We start from the raw sequence: 14,184 nt of genomic DNA on the forward strand, positions 1-14,184 counted from the left end.
GTGGCAACTAAACACAGCTTTTCCCACAATTCATATGGGAAGCAAGTGCAAATCACCATTTATATCTTTTTACAAAGCATTTACCATTCTAGGGTGATCAGAAAGTCCCGACCAGGTGACACACAACAGACTAGCTGTCACCAACAGAGCTGCTGGGTTTTCTTAACAAGAATGGAAAACTCAAAAGCTTTGTGCCAACAAAATCACTTCCCTCACCTTGGCGTAAGATGCTTTGCATCCAAGTGCTACGAGAAAAATGCAGAACATAAACGTGTTCAATCACAGCACATTGTCAGCATTGGCAGGTAGCACGTTAGGTCCGGGATCCGTGATCGTTATCAGATTCAGGCACATCTACCTCAAGAAAATTTGATCCAGGTCAGGCCTTGGCACACAGCTGCATTTCTATGGCAACTGTAAATATACGTTATAAGAATTTCTACTGCCTTTGTATTTTCACTCTGAGGACAGGCAACTTCTAATCCAATACAAATACCTTGTTAACCCATCACTGCTTTTCTCAAAAAAATGCAAGCAAACAAAGTGAGCTGATACCAGACCATGCTTTGCAATACGTGGCTGTGGCAGCCTCAGCAGGTGGCAGGAGCTGCAAAGCTGGATTTACTGTCTCTTTGGACTGCTGCCACAAACATAACCTCACACTCTGCCATGACTTCCTAGGCTTCCCCACCTCCTTTGCTTCGGATTTTAAACAGGAGACATTAATGGTCTGAATATGGCTGACACAGGACAGAAAGATTTCACACTTTTTGCTGGATACTTCTCTGATAACCTTGACCTCACCTGGGCAACCCCATTCACGAGTTCAAAACTGCTGTCTTGGTGGGACACGTGCCAGGAGCTTGCCTGCCCAGCTACAGCAATCCATGCTTGTGCCCTGAAACACCCCTGCCAGATTTCTGAAGCATGGGCCTGACTTAACTGAGTAATTTTCACCTTCTCATCGATTAGCTATCATGAGGAGGGAAGAGCATAATTGATGAACCTCTCTGTTCTCAGCATATGCAGTCCCCATAGAAAACCTATTATTTTCAGGCTTATTGTTTTATTTTCTGCTTTTATTGTCTCTCTGAAGCAATGCTACTTTCTAATTAAGTGCATCAAAACCACAGTGCAGCAATCCAAGGTATTTTTTCTATTTTATTTCCTCATAAAGGATTATAGTTGCAAGAATGACTGTCGCTAAGCAGTTACAGCACTATTAGTAATACACACTTATAGTATAATAATACTCCAATCCTGTTGTTCAAGACCCTGGAAACCGACAGAAATTCATCAGTTGATGTTCCAGAGCACTCCCAGAAATTGCCATTCACATTCTTCATGCTTTTCCTCAATTTGTGGCATCACATTTAATTTTTGATTGACAAGCCCAGTACTGGCATACTTTACTACAAATTGTGGTCCATATACAATTTGGTTATTTGAGAAGCAACCCTCTCCATAATCACAGAATGGTATCATTTGCATCAGTATATCCATCCAAACATGTATCTGGACATACTTTAGTTCAGGCTTGTACAATCTATGCAACAGTTTACAGATCCCGATATTTTTAATTGAGCAAAAAAGGTCCTTGATGCTTCTAATGACTTGACACATACCCCACTTAATACGATAGCCAAAGACAGATAGGACGGAGCCATCCTATTTTCACATTACTGTTCGTGTTGCAAATGCATTCTGGTGAATGGGAAGGGTTTTGGTTGCATATGAGTTCTGCAGGAACTCACCAAAACCTTCAATTATATTTTGTGTCCCGTCTACAAAACACTAGAAAAATTAGGGGAAACATCTCGCATTCTGGAGTTGGGGGGCAAGGGTGAGAGGGGCGCTCATTCCAGCTGTGGGTGCGGGGGAGCAGAGCCTGCCATTCCCTTTTTTATCTCAAGGCTACAGCCAGGAGGGCATGAAGACACCGCCCCAGCTCAGAGCATCCCTAGCAGCAGAGCACCATACAAGCTTCCCCAGTACCTTGCAATTTCTGGCTGTACTCTGTCCTGTCGGACTGACTCCTCCTCAGGTTGCCATGGTCCCCTGCGGTGGTGGTGCTCTCCACCACGGGCTCCGTTCTCCTCCTCTGCCCCATGTAGAGCTTGTTCCTCAGCAGAGTCAAATTCCTCTTCCTTCCCCCGGTGCCTTCCTTCCCTGGACAGTCCATGCTCTCCACGGACAGCCTTGCTTAGTGGTGGTGGTGGCGGGGGGACAATAGCTTGATTTCCAGGGAGGTGACCTCCCTGCCCAGGTGAAGGCTGGTTGCTTTATGCTTGGGTTTGCAGCAGGGCTCGCCAGGCTCCGCAGGTCCCCGGGCTCAGCCCTGCCACCTGTGCCGGAGTAGCTCCACCCCCGCGAAGCTGCCGCCCCAGGCAGCGTTTGCATTCACCTGCCCTACGTGCGAGCGCGCCTGGCGGGGCCTCTTTCAGAGCCAGCCCCAAACCGCAGCCATTCCCGGGCTCTCTCCCTGCTTCAGGGCATGCTCCTCACCCCGCCGCAGGGCCGGGGGTGCCGGCGGCTTGGAGCAGGAATTGCCTCATCCCGGCTGCCGGGCAGGGAGATGCCCGAGTGTGCCACGGCATCACCATGCTTTCACCCGACCCCTTCCCCCTCTGCACTGCCGGGCAGCAGGAAGCAGAGGGCAAGGCAAATGGGAAGGGGAGGCCAGCCACCCACTCGACCCTCACTCCGGCAGTCTGGTCAGGACCCCAACTCCTTGCATATCAAGTTGCATCTGCCAATCTCCTGACCCCATTGAGAGGTGTAGCTTTCGGGCTGGAAACTCCGGATCTACAGGTTTGAAAGGCGACCAATCCCCCAGGACAATGAAGAAAAGGGCTGAGAAGGACATAAAAGCCACTGCGGGATCTAGGAAGTAGTGTGGAGCTGACGCTAGTCTCAAACCAGGCTGTGTCCCATTTTACACTAGGGACAGGGAGGCCAAAGCCAAGGTGAAAGCCTGCCAAGGACCTGTGAAGGACACCACAGCAAACCGCCATGCTGTGATAGCCAAGGGAGTGGACACCAAAACACCTGCTTGTAATACCTCTGGATTAACCCCTGGAAGAGATCTTATTATCCTGTCTGTTAGCAATGGCCTCTGGCACACATGTACTGTCTAGTGATCCTCTGTAGCGCCAGTCTAATCAAACTTGTGTCAAAACAGCAGGAGTTGCTGGCATCTAAGCTTGGACTGGACTTACCCTGGGAAGAGCCCCAACAGCCATCAGCAGCAATCACTGCCGCTGCTGTGATACCCAACCCTGCCGCCCTCGCTGCTGTAGGAAATGCCTGGTGGGAGCCCTGTGGTGCAGCCTAATCGGTGTTAGTCTCACGCACAATCATTGCCACAGCATCTGCCAGGGGACACAACTAATGTCCCTCTGACAGACGCTGGCAGAGGGTTTGGCTTTAGCACTGCCACGCTGTGTCCCTGAAGGACTGTCTAGTGAAAAACAAGCTGGGATGAGACCTAGTAGTGTAACCTCGTTTCCAACTTTCGTTTTTCTTTACAAAACTGGTCCTGTAATGCAATCTCCTCATCAAAGCCCCTCATTTCTACCCAGTAGTGAAAAGAAGAGGTTATGAAACTGTTAAGCAATAAACTACGTCAAATTGCAGCACCATGCCAGTGCTGCACAAAGTGTCCAGCCTAAACACAGTCTGGCAGAGGAATAAAGTGGTGAGGGGAATACTGGGAAGACTTTGTGCTCACACAGAGAAGTCACATATTACATAGGCAATTCATGTGTTAAGTCCTGCCTCCTCTTTGATATTTCCTAAGAAGCTCTTTATTCTGCAAGTCAGACCACAAAAGTTCCTTGAAAGGCAGAGCAGTGGTGACAGCAGGGAGACGCGTAGGCAGGGACAGACTGTGACACACTTGTGACAAGCATCAAAGCTCCAGCAACAAGTTGTACACAGTGTAAAGTCGGAGTTGAGGGAAATCAATCACCCCATTTCCTTACACTGGGGACTTTGGGAGGAGCTTTTTTTCGAAGTAATAGCTTGGTATTCATCGAGGGTGGTGAAACTGGTTTAAACAGTCACCACCCTGAATGCCCCCCTTCCCCAGATGATTTTGTTCCCATTATTGCTGCAGGGTGTAAACACACGCATTTGAGATGAGATGGAGGAACTGATCTGGCAGAAAACTCCTCCCCTCGCCCCTTTTCCCTGGGCTATTTTCCATCTGGATCTGTGCTCCTGATTAGTTCCTCAACTAGCTACGGAAGCGGTTGTGGCAGCATGAAGCAGGGGATGACGCAGGGCACATGCAAGTAGCTTTGGGTAGGGCTGATGGTTGCTTAAGCCAGAATTACCCAGAGAAGGTATCTCTCCCCACCAGGATTTTAGTGTCATGCTTCTCAGAAGACAGAGGTCTCATCATTTTATATGAGATTTCATTATATTTATTTAAATTTAAATGGTTTGGAGGAAAACTGGTCAATGTATTTTGGCTGGGTGAAGGTAGAAGAACACACTTTACAGAATTCTTTGCTTTGTAAGCTCTGACACAAATGCAGAGTTAAAGCCAAGATAGGATATAGTAAAATTTGCTCAGGTGTTTATTACGACAGCAATCTACCCACATGCAAAAATTGTCTTCCTCTTCCTCCTCAACTCAGTCACAGGGTGTGAAAAGGTATGTGTTCATTCAGCAACAAAATTGTTATGGGGAAAGCCAGCTGTAGTTTGCTGTGGCTGTTGTACTTGGAATGGTTTACCTGGCTTTAGCCAGCAGCATTGTTTTGGAGGCAGCCAGGAGCCCAAAGCAGGCCTACACCACAGTTTAGAAATGTAGATGAGAACTTTCTGCAACCTTAAAATATCTCCTCTGTGCCATCCAGCATAGGAAAGGCTGAAAACAGCATGTTCTCTGTGATACTCTGAACGAGTGGGACACGTTCAGGACTGGTGGCTTTTCTATCCCCTCTGGAGAGAGGGAGATTTGAGACACAACGAGGTTTATCCATCATCACATTAAATCCCATCACGGATTTACACCAGTGGGCTATGCCTGTGCAATCAGCAGGGGAATTACATAAAAACAATCAGTTGTGCATTTGAGCAAGATCCCTATAAACTCTTATTACTGTTTGCTGATCTTTACTGGACTACAACAAAATGCCACAGAAAGCACAGTCAGAACTGTGTGTGAAATACTCACTGCCACTCACAATAGAGCAACCCTCTCTCAATTTCAAATTATTCTTGCTCTCTTCTGGCCCCATTAACAACTGATGGGAAAGCACTACCAAAGTCACTAATCCATAAGACAAGAGGAGTATTTGGCATCTGCATGGACAAAATGCTCTTTTTACAATGAGTGTGGAAATCTCTTTTACTACTCTGTTATGCTCACTTAATTCGACAAGCAAACTGGAATCCAGTTGATGTGAACACTCACATAGGAATTATTTGCACAGAAGCCACTCTGCTTAAGAAACAGAACAGGTGCTGGTGTCAACTTGGAAAATATTGGCATTGTGTTCCCAAGCAACTGTATTGGCCACATACAAGAGCTGATTGTTGTATGGTCAATGTCAACCTTTATCTCAGTCCTGAGCTATAAATGAACCAGAAGCGCCATAAAGACTGATGGCCATTAAGTAAGCAAACAGTTATTTGTTTTCTTGTCATACCACACAGCTGTTACAGAAGATTTCTTTATAACTTGGAATCCCAGAAGTTATACAAAAAATACTGGTGTGGGTTGACCACCATGCCTGCTCCCTTTGAGTGGATGCACAGACCACTGCTGGAGTCCCGTGGCAATGGCATGGGATTGCCGTTTCCAAGTTTGCTCACTGCAATGGCCAACGCAGACACCAAGGGAAAAGAGAGTCTCAGTCTGTAGCTGCAGAGTGGCTTTGCCAGTTTTGCCCATGTAAAGAGATTACATTTGACAGTCAGTGGAGAAGCAGAAAGGTACCATGGTACTGCTGCAGAAAGCTGTCCTACCCTTCCCACAGGGGGAGCATGACAGCAAAGAGCACAGATGTCTCTGTAGCTCCCCATCTCCATCTCAGTGCATATAAAAGCAAGCCTGTAACTGTCACTCTGCCTGTATGCACGAGTCAGAGCAAATATGTCTTCTGAGGGACAAAATGTTGAGGCTTTGATAAGAACAATCCTGTGTAAGGCCCATCGAGGACTTTGAGCACAGGAAAGTTGCTGGTACGTACACTCTACCTGTTTGCAACAGTACTGGTAAGATAACAGAGTGGCAGGTGAGGAAGAAAGCAATAAAAAGATAAGGCTTAGGGACAGGCAAAACAGGAGTTTACCTGCTGATTTTTCACAATGAATGAATCAAAATTACTTTGAAATATACATAGGAAAAAAACTTCAAACACCTTTCAATAGTACAAAAAAAGAAAAAAGCCTGTCTTGTAGGTGAAAAGTTATTTAGTGTGGCAGTCTCACCTTCACTCCTACTGTTGATCTTGCCAGACTGGTGATTCCTGTAGAGAAACAGGTCTTTAGAAGTAAGTGCACAGCGATAATTTCTTTTAGCCCTGTCTACAGTGTTTCTTGTCTAAATATTTGTAGGAAAAATTCATAAAGTACATGCCTGCTGGGGCTCAGGCTAGGCTGTGGATATTTCTAAGAAGGGAAGGCTCAACCTTTCAAGCTATGCAATCCATCTCCTTGGACTGCTGTGATGCTTTCTTACTCCGAACAAAGCCTCTGCTCCAGTTTACACACACAAAAGGCTGACATGTTTTCTGCCTACAGAGGGGGACCCATCTCTCAAACTGAAACACCTGCCAGAGAGGAGAAGGGATGCTGAGAAAAGGGTCGGCAGGGCTTGAATGGTCCCTGCAGCGCCTGTGGATCTGTCACTATCCAGCCAGGGCTTTGTGTACGTCTGTTAGGCTTGGAGCTGGGCCAGGTCCCAAAGGGGGGGACATCTAAGGGCAGTGCTGCTTTGAAAGGGCTGGGAGGTGAGAAGGAGAGGGAACTTGCCAGGAAACCGAGCAGCCCTTTGATTTCTTCAGTGTTACAGCTGTGTAATTTTCTAAGGAAAATAACCTGACTCTGTTGATCAAGTAGATGGCACTGTGATATCAAAGCTAATGAGGAACGACAAGCAAGAGAGTGAGGCATAGGTAAAAGAACAGAAGATGATTCTTCGTTATTGGTGCGTTTCAATGTAAAGTAGGAGGGCATAGAAATTACCAAAGATGAAATGTTTTCTGTGGAATTCTTTGAGAACCTTATGTCCAGCAATTCACAAATCAAGAGAGGAATGGAACCTAAAAATGGACTATCATGAGCAACTGGAAAGATTTTCCTTCTAGGTCTCTGTTTTGAATCCTTGTAGATTTTCAGCTTCACACTAAAATTTCATATTTCCAGACAGTATTTTTATAGCTGAACTGGAGACTTTTTTTTTTTTCTCTCTCTATGTTTCTGTTTGTGCACATTTGTGAAAGAAAGAATGAAAGAATTTACAGGAGAGAATACTATTTGGTGATTTTTATTTTGTGATGGGGGAGTTGCCTTGGATTAACAAAGATAAGAGTCTTTAAAAAAATAAGCTTCAGTTCATACAAACAAGTTTAATGAGAGTTAGGGTAGGCTGAAATCTGGTTCACAGAGCTTAAAATTAACTCAGTACAGATGCCTAGGAGGGAACAAATGGACATATCTTCCACAACTAGACACAGCCATGATGTCCAGCCCTCTTGATGGGCAAATGACTTTCTAGGCAGAGGTCCAGAGAAGTTAAGTCTGGCAAGCGAATCCTAACATACTTTACGGGAGAGCCTAACAAAAAGCATGGTCAAAAAAGAAAGTAACAGCTTAGACAAAACAGCTCAGACAAAAAATATATTCAGGGAAAAACAGGGTGTAAACTTGACATCTTCCTAATGGTAATGAGTATTATGACTAAATCCAAATTTTGCATAACTACAGAGGATCAGTCTCTTTAAAGCAATTGGATTACTGAAGTGAGTTCACTGCTACAAAACAAGGGTTCACAGTCTGACCCAAGGTACTTAGTGTCTTTGGGATAGGAGCCTCTGTTCTTGTTCACATTGAGATGGAAAGTAGTGTAACCTGATAAACCTAACTCTAGTGACTGAAATACACGATTCCTTTTAGTAAGATGATGTAGTCTTTCGTTGCCATCAGCATCCATCAGCGAGCAATATACAAATACATATGTGAGTTGGCTGTGCGTAGACATCTCTCTAGACATCCTCTGCCAAATCCGGCTGTGCCAATGAAAGAGGTTACTGACTCCAATGATTCGTCATCCTTCTCCTGCTGAGGACTGTCGGTGCAAAGATCTGCAGGAGTTGTTCATGGCCCTTAACTTGCTTTTGCTGAAAAGCAGCCTGAATAGCTTAGCCCAATGTCCCTAAACTGCCTCAGCTAGCCTTGCTTGGCTTGATCTGCCCTAGGGAGCGCTGGTTCCAGCTGATGCATTGGCAGGCTGGGGAGATGGTGTCGGCTGAAGGAGTGAGCACTCGCCAGCAGGGGCAGGCAGCGACCTGTTCCACTGAGGTGGCTGGGCAGGCAGGAAGGCTGGCTGCGACTTTTGCACACAGGTAGCAGCAGAACAGAAGGCTGGCAGGAACTGATTACTTCAGATCAGTGGTTTTATAAGCTGGAGATAGAACTTCTATTACAGCAAAATTTAATGATAATGATGTGATCACCAGTCAAGAGCAAATGCACAGGAATAGCACATAGTCATACTAATGAAATTCTTCAAAGCTTTATTAGCTGAAAAGATGAAAATTATTTTCATTCTGGAGGAGGGGTTTCTTTAAATTATGATATTGATGATATTTTCTGCATTTAATTTGCACAGCATTTTAATGGGCAAAACATTATTTTTTTAATATATATGTGAGTATATAAAAATTTATCTAAAATCAGTGTAAATGCACACTGCAGAGTGCAAACTTTTAAAGTAAGGATGTCCTTCAGGCTTAGATGGTTATATTGCTGCTGAGTTTTTGCTATACTCCAGTGGCATTTTGCTGGAATGAGATTCACCCCTGTGCAGAGGGCAAGCGTAAAACCTAAGCACCGTGTAAGTTCTACTTAAGTCTTAAGGACCTGGTTCTAATTCCATTGAAATAAATAGCAACATTTTCATTGTTTTTCAGCGGGAGCTGTTACAAGGTCAATGAATGAGATCAGTGCTATAAATGCCTTTTGCTGGCCCAATTGGAATGATATGCAAGGAGCTAGATGCAAAATGCTTGGGAATGAATGTGAAAAAATCCCTTGGTAGTAAAAGACTTGGTAATTCTGGAGAATTTGCTCAAGGTAAATACTGGAACCAAAACATTAATTTGTTTCAAAGATTCAAGGATGGTAGGTGAATTTATTCTAACCAGGGAGCTGGTCTTACCCAAATATGACTTGAGGAGTAATGGGCATACTTCAGCCATATTCTGTGTAATATAATGCACAATAAGCAAAAATACAATCAAACCTATTTAAAGCATTATTATTTCTGTAGTACTAGGATAATTTTGGATACCTTAGAGTACTAAAACATCATGTTCTCTGCTCTGGTAGCATTAGCAGGGTTTCAGTGTGGTTTTCTGCTGTATCATCTACCCTTGCTAGGTAACGTGCTGGCATTTATTTATGCATCTAAACAGTGCCTGCACAGAAACTCGTTTATATTTCATACATTCTAAGTGCTTCACAGCTGATTTCCCACTCGAGATGAGAGAGCTTTAGGTAGGACCATGTTCACAACACAAAGCAATGGAGAACTCTGCACTCAAACTTCATGCATCTTACCAGGACTCCAGGCCACTGTAGTGTATTTCACTTTCCAGCTTGTAGAGGGAAATAAATATGTATCAGACTCCTACTAGAATAACCTTACACCCAACTGTCAGCTTTGCAAGTGTAAAAATCCTCTGTGTGTTCTCAGTAAGTGATTTTCAAAGGTTTTGACCTTCCATAAATTAAATCCAGATTCCTCAGAACTAGGGAGAGGCAGAGTATTAGTCCTATGGTTTCCTTTTAACCTTGCCCATTTCAGCAGCAGGCCAACTCAAAGAAAGCACATAATAGATTTTATTGAAATAGAAAAACAAGTTATATAGGTTTTTCCTTTTTTAATTACTCCATACGAAAACCAGATTCTTTGCCCTCTAGACAAACCTAAAAATTTAGAACTACAGAGATCTGCCAGTATCTGAGGGGAGCCTAGAAAAAAGATGGAGTGGGACTTCTTACAAGAGTATATAGTGGTGGGACATGGGGGAATAGCTTCACACTGCAAGGTCTAGGATTAGATATAACAAAGACATTCTTTACTGTGAGGGTGGTGAGACACTGGAACAGGTTGCCCAGAGAGGTTGTGGACGCCCCATCTCTGGAAGTGTTCATTGCCAGGTTGGTGGAGCTCTGAACAACCTGGTCAGCAAAAGGTGTCCCTGTCCAAGGCAGGGGGGAACTACATGATCTTTAAGGACCCTTCCCCCCCCGGGCCATTCTATGATTCTATGAAGCATTTCATCCCTACATGTTCAGTGCAGGGGATTACCCCTAAAAACCTTGCATCTGGGGAACTCAGATGCCAACTCCTCTGGTGAAATATGAAGTAGATTTTGTAGCTTCTGCAGAAGTGGGCAATTGCCCTGCAAAAATTGCTTCTCCATACTCCTGGGGATAAGTCTGTTGTCACAAATATAGCAAGCAGTGGCAAATCAGAGGAGACCATAGCTTTTTTTTCCCCCAGAGCCTTCTTGTAATGGAAATTCCACACACTAGAATACAGCTCCCTCAAAGATCCAGAGCACCAGCTAACACATTTCAGACGAGTACATGGGGGAACAGTAGTGAGGCCATCATGAAAATCTCCTGCTCTAGTGTAAAATAATTCTGTGTCCTTACTGCACACACTGAACAGACAATCCTGACTCTTTTGAAGCCTCATCTACCAAAGTAGTAGAGGGAACAATTAATGAGAAGTAGTTATGTGCTGTTTAAATCAGAAGTAAGATACGGACTTAGCCCTTCTGCTGCAAATAAATAATTCCCAATAACATTCAAAATAATGTGTAAAATGATGAGGGTAACATGGAGTTATTCTGCATAAATCTTTCAGGGTAATTCAAACCAGAGTTAAAATTCAAAGCTAATATTGATCACCTTTCAAGATGAATACACAAGATAATTGGCTTGGGATTTAAGAGTGATGATGCAACAAAAGTTGTTCTGCCTCAGTTTCTCCATCAATGAAATGCAAATAGTGGTATTTGCCCCTTTTCAGGAATTTTTGGAAGATCCACAAATAAGAAGCACTACTTCAAGAACTACCATCCTTATTGACAGAAAATTCGTTTGAAGTCATCCTCAAGGATCAATGAAAAGGGAATTCAAAGGAATCTGATCATATGTAGAGCTATTAAGCTTTAAAACTAAGACAAGATGAATACAGAATCGAACAGCAGGGTTCAGGATAAAAATTTATCTCTGATTGGGATCCCATGCAAATAGCCCAGCTATAAGCAGTGCACACACAGACTGGCTTGGGTGTCATAAAAATGTGTGCTAAGAAACAAACATTTCCCTACGTAAGTAGCAGCAGGGTAGGATCTTCATGCTGCCATGGGCCTCAGGTAAGGAGAGCAACCTTTGGTATCATCACCACTAATTTTGCATCCACACTTTTCACAGAATCGCAGTTGGTCGTGTTGGAAGGGTCCACAGTGGCTCATCTGATCCAACCACCCTGGTCAAGCGGGGTCATCCTAGAGCACATGGCACAGGATTGTGTCCAGATGGTTCTTGAATATCTCCAGTGAGGGAGACTCCACAGCCACTCTGGGCAACCTGTTCCAGTGCTCAGTCACCTGCACAGTAAAGTTCTTCCTCATGTTCAGGTGAAACTTCCTGTGTGTTAGTTTCTGCCCATTCCCTCATATCCTAGAGCTTGGCATCACCGAGAAGAGCCTGGCTCCATCCTCTCGGCACCCCCCATTCTGGCAGTGCTGGTGGCCTGAGAGCACCTTAGCCTGGTACACCTGGGCTACCACCTGCCCAAGCTTGCCTGGCTCCCGCTGGGGTCACCTGCCACCTCGAGGAGGGTCTGGCTTTTGTTACTATTAATTTCAACTCGGTGGAGCCCACCGTTACGGCTGAGCAGTCCCACAGGCTCTCTCTCCCTCTGAGGCCAGGCCCGGGGCTCGCAGGGGCCGCGGCAGGCGGGGCAGGGCCGGCGCGGCGCGGCGGCCGCAGGAAGGGGAGGGAAGGCGGGCGCGCGGCCGCCGCCATGATGCGGGCGCCGCCGGGGCTGTCGCGGCTGCTGCTGGCGGCGCAGGGGTGGGGGCGCCTGGGCGCCATGTCCCGCTACAGCACGGAACAGCGGGGCCGGTCCAACTCGCCCGATTACCGCCTCTACTTTAGTAAGTAGCAGTCCTCGGGCTCCATAAACCCCTTCCTTCCCCGTCCGGGGGGCGCATGGAGGGGGAGAGGAGGTGGTGGAGGCGGCGGCTTCCCTCTCTCGCGGAGGCTCCTCGGGCTGGCTGAGGTGTCGCCCCCGAGCCTTCCCCCCGCTGCAGGGGGAGAGCAGTGCTTTTGTAGAGATCGAGGGCGGATCCTGTAGAGATCCCAGCTTTTGGAGGGGATGCTTGGCCTGCTCAACCCCGGCCCAGCCGTTCCCTTGCTCAGCCCCGGAGGACGCCGGGGGGGAAGCGCCGCCGTGGTGCTGTGTTTTGGCAGCCTGGGAGCGGAGGCCTGTGGCACCCCAGGGACAGGCGTGGGAGGCTCTGTGGTGTGACAGCCCAGCCTGTCCCTTGTGACCAAGGTAGCCCTCCCTCCCACCAAACACGTCACTGAGGCGGGAGACTGACATCCAAAATGTGGGGCTCCAGCCCCGAGCGGGGGACAGCAAGTGGCAGTGCGAGGGCATGGGCAGTGCTCCAGGAGGCGTCTCAAGACCCAGCGAGAGCTGAGGGTGCGCAGTGTTCGCTATTGCGCATTTTCGTAACAGTGTTGTCTTACTTGTGTGCCAGTCCTATCGCAGAGGGTTTGTACGCTTCTGGTTCATTGACCTACAGTCAACTCTGACGTCCGCTGGTGTGGGAGAAGCGGAGGCGGCGTGTGTCCGGTTGGCAGCACTGCCAGAGCTCCCTTGTACTCACTCCTGGGGCTGCCACCGCAGGAGCTCGTCTAGAGAAAGCCACTTTATTTGGTGGGGATAAACAGCCTGCCACTAAACTTTGTTTTATTTGGGAGGAGCATCTGGGAGGCTTCCAAGAGTTTCAAATTAACTCCATTTACTCCTCTTTGCTGAGGTGGTCAATATAAAGTCCAAAGCTAAGTGAAGTTCCTTGTCTGCTTTTTTCTTTACTATGAATAGAGGTGCTAGCAGAGGAGAAATTCCTTGATTTGAGTTAGTGTTTGCACTGTTTTGATGTGATACTTGTACTTGAAAAACTTAAGCATACACTCCAGGGAAGTTCGTTCCGTTCTAGAGTGGGAGCAAGGCTGAGGTGCAGATTGGGCCGCCACTAAGTTAACATCAATTTCTGCTGGTTTCAAGGTGTGGTGTTTCATATCGAGGGCCAAGAGCGATTATCACATCCCTCACTCACTCTTGATCAGACTTTAGCCTGTTATGTTGGGGGATTTGTGGTCATGAAACTCAGTTTATTAGAAATACAGTGGAGTCATGGAGGCAACATTGCTACAAACCCAGATGAATTCACTTATCACTGATGTAAAAGAGGTTCCTTTGGGTTTGGTTTTTTTGTCTGTTAATTGTTGTGTATGGCCAGGGAGGAGAAAAGAATGAAAGAATTTTCTCCTCCCTGTATAGCTTGTATTGCCAGGTAGAAGAGAAGCATAGTGTTGAATGCTAAAGCAATAACTTTGATTCTAATGAATCCTTGTCAAAACAATCAAATTCTTTGTCCTCCATGTAGGTTAGTACTTGAAATTAAACATCAGAAAAAGTTTAATGGATGCATAATCATAACATATATACATTTCTGTATTATGTGATATTTAGCAACACCAACATCTTATGCCATATCTTTAGGTTTGCAATGCTACTTTGTTTTGTTTTTCAGAGAATGCAGATGGTAAATATATTTCCCCATTCCATGACATTCCCCTGTTTGCTGGATCTAAAGAGGTATGTGTTTATGCCTTGAAACATGATTAATTTCAAAA

The 14,184-nt window shown here is 45.8% G+C and overlaps 2 protein-coding genes across 3 annotated transcripts in view; one reads left to right on the plus strand and one right to left on the minus strand.

The window, feature by feature from the left end:
- ARHGEF38 (Rho guanine nucleotide exchange factor 38) overlaps positions 1-2,134 on the minus strand; it is a gene marked incomplete at its 3' end in the record, with an annotated part of 36,048 nt that extends 33,914 nt beyond the window's left edge. Inside the window, exon 1 of the mRNA XM_082282702.1 lies at positions 1,996-2,134. Coding sequence (XP_082138828.1) covers positions 1,996-2,110 — 115 coding nt within the window. The 5' untranslated portion in view covers positions 2,111-2,134. The remainder of the gene's footprint in view (positions 1-1,995) is intronic.
- Positions 2,135-12,277: 10,143 nt separating this feature from the next.
- PPA2 (inorganic pyrophosphatase 2) overlaps positions 12,278-14,184 on the plus strand; it is a 34,571-nt gene continuing 32,664 nt past the window's right edge. For both annotated transcript variants that reach the window (XR_014226415.1, XM_082282060.1), the window contains exons 1-2: positions 12,278-12,413; positions 14,082-14,146. Coding sequence is in view for 1 of the 2 variants with exons in the window: in XM_082282060.1 (XP_082138186.1) it covers positions 12,281-12,413; positions 14,082-14,146 (198 nt within the window). In the remaining variant the exon portion in view is untranslated. The remainder of the gene's footprint in view (positions 12,414-14,081; positions 14,147-14,184) is intronic.

The sequence above is a fragment of the Coloeus monedula genome (assembly GCF_965178545.1).
Source record: "Coloeus monedula genome assembly, chromosome: 5".
In the NCBI taxonomy this organism is placed as follows: domain Eukaryota; kingdom Metazoa; phylum Chordata; class Aves; order Passeriformes; family Corvidae; genus Coloeus; species Coloeus monedula.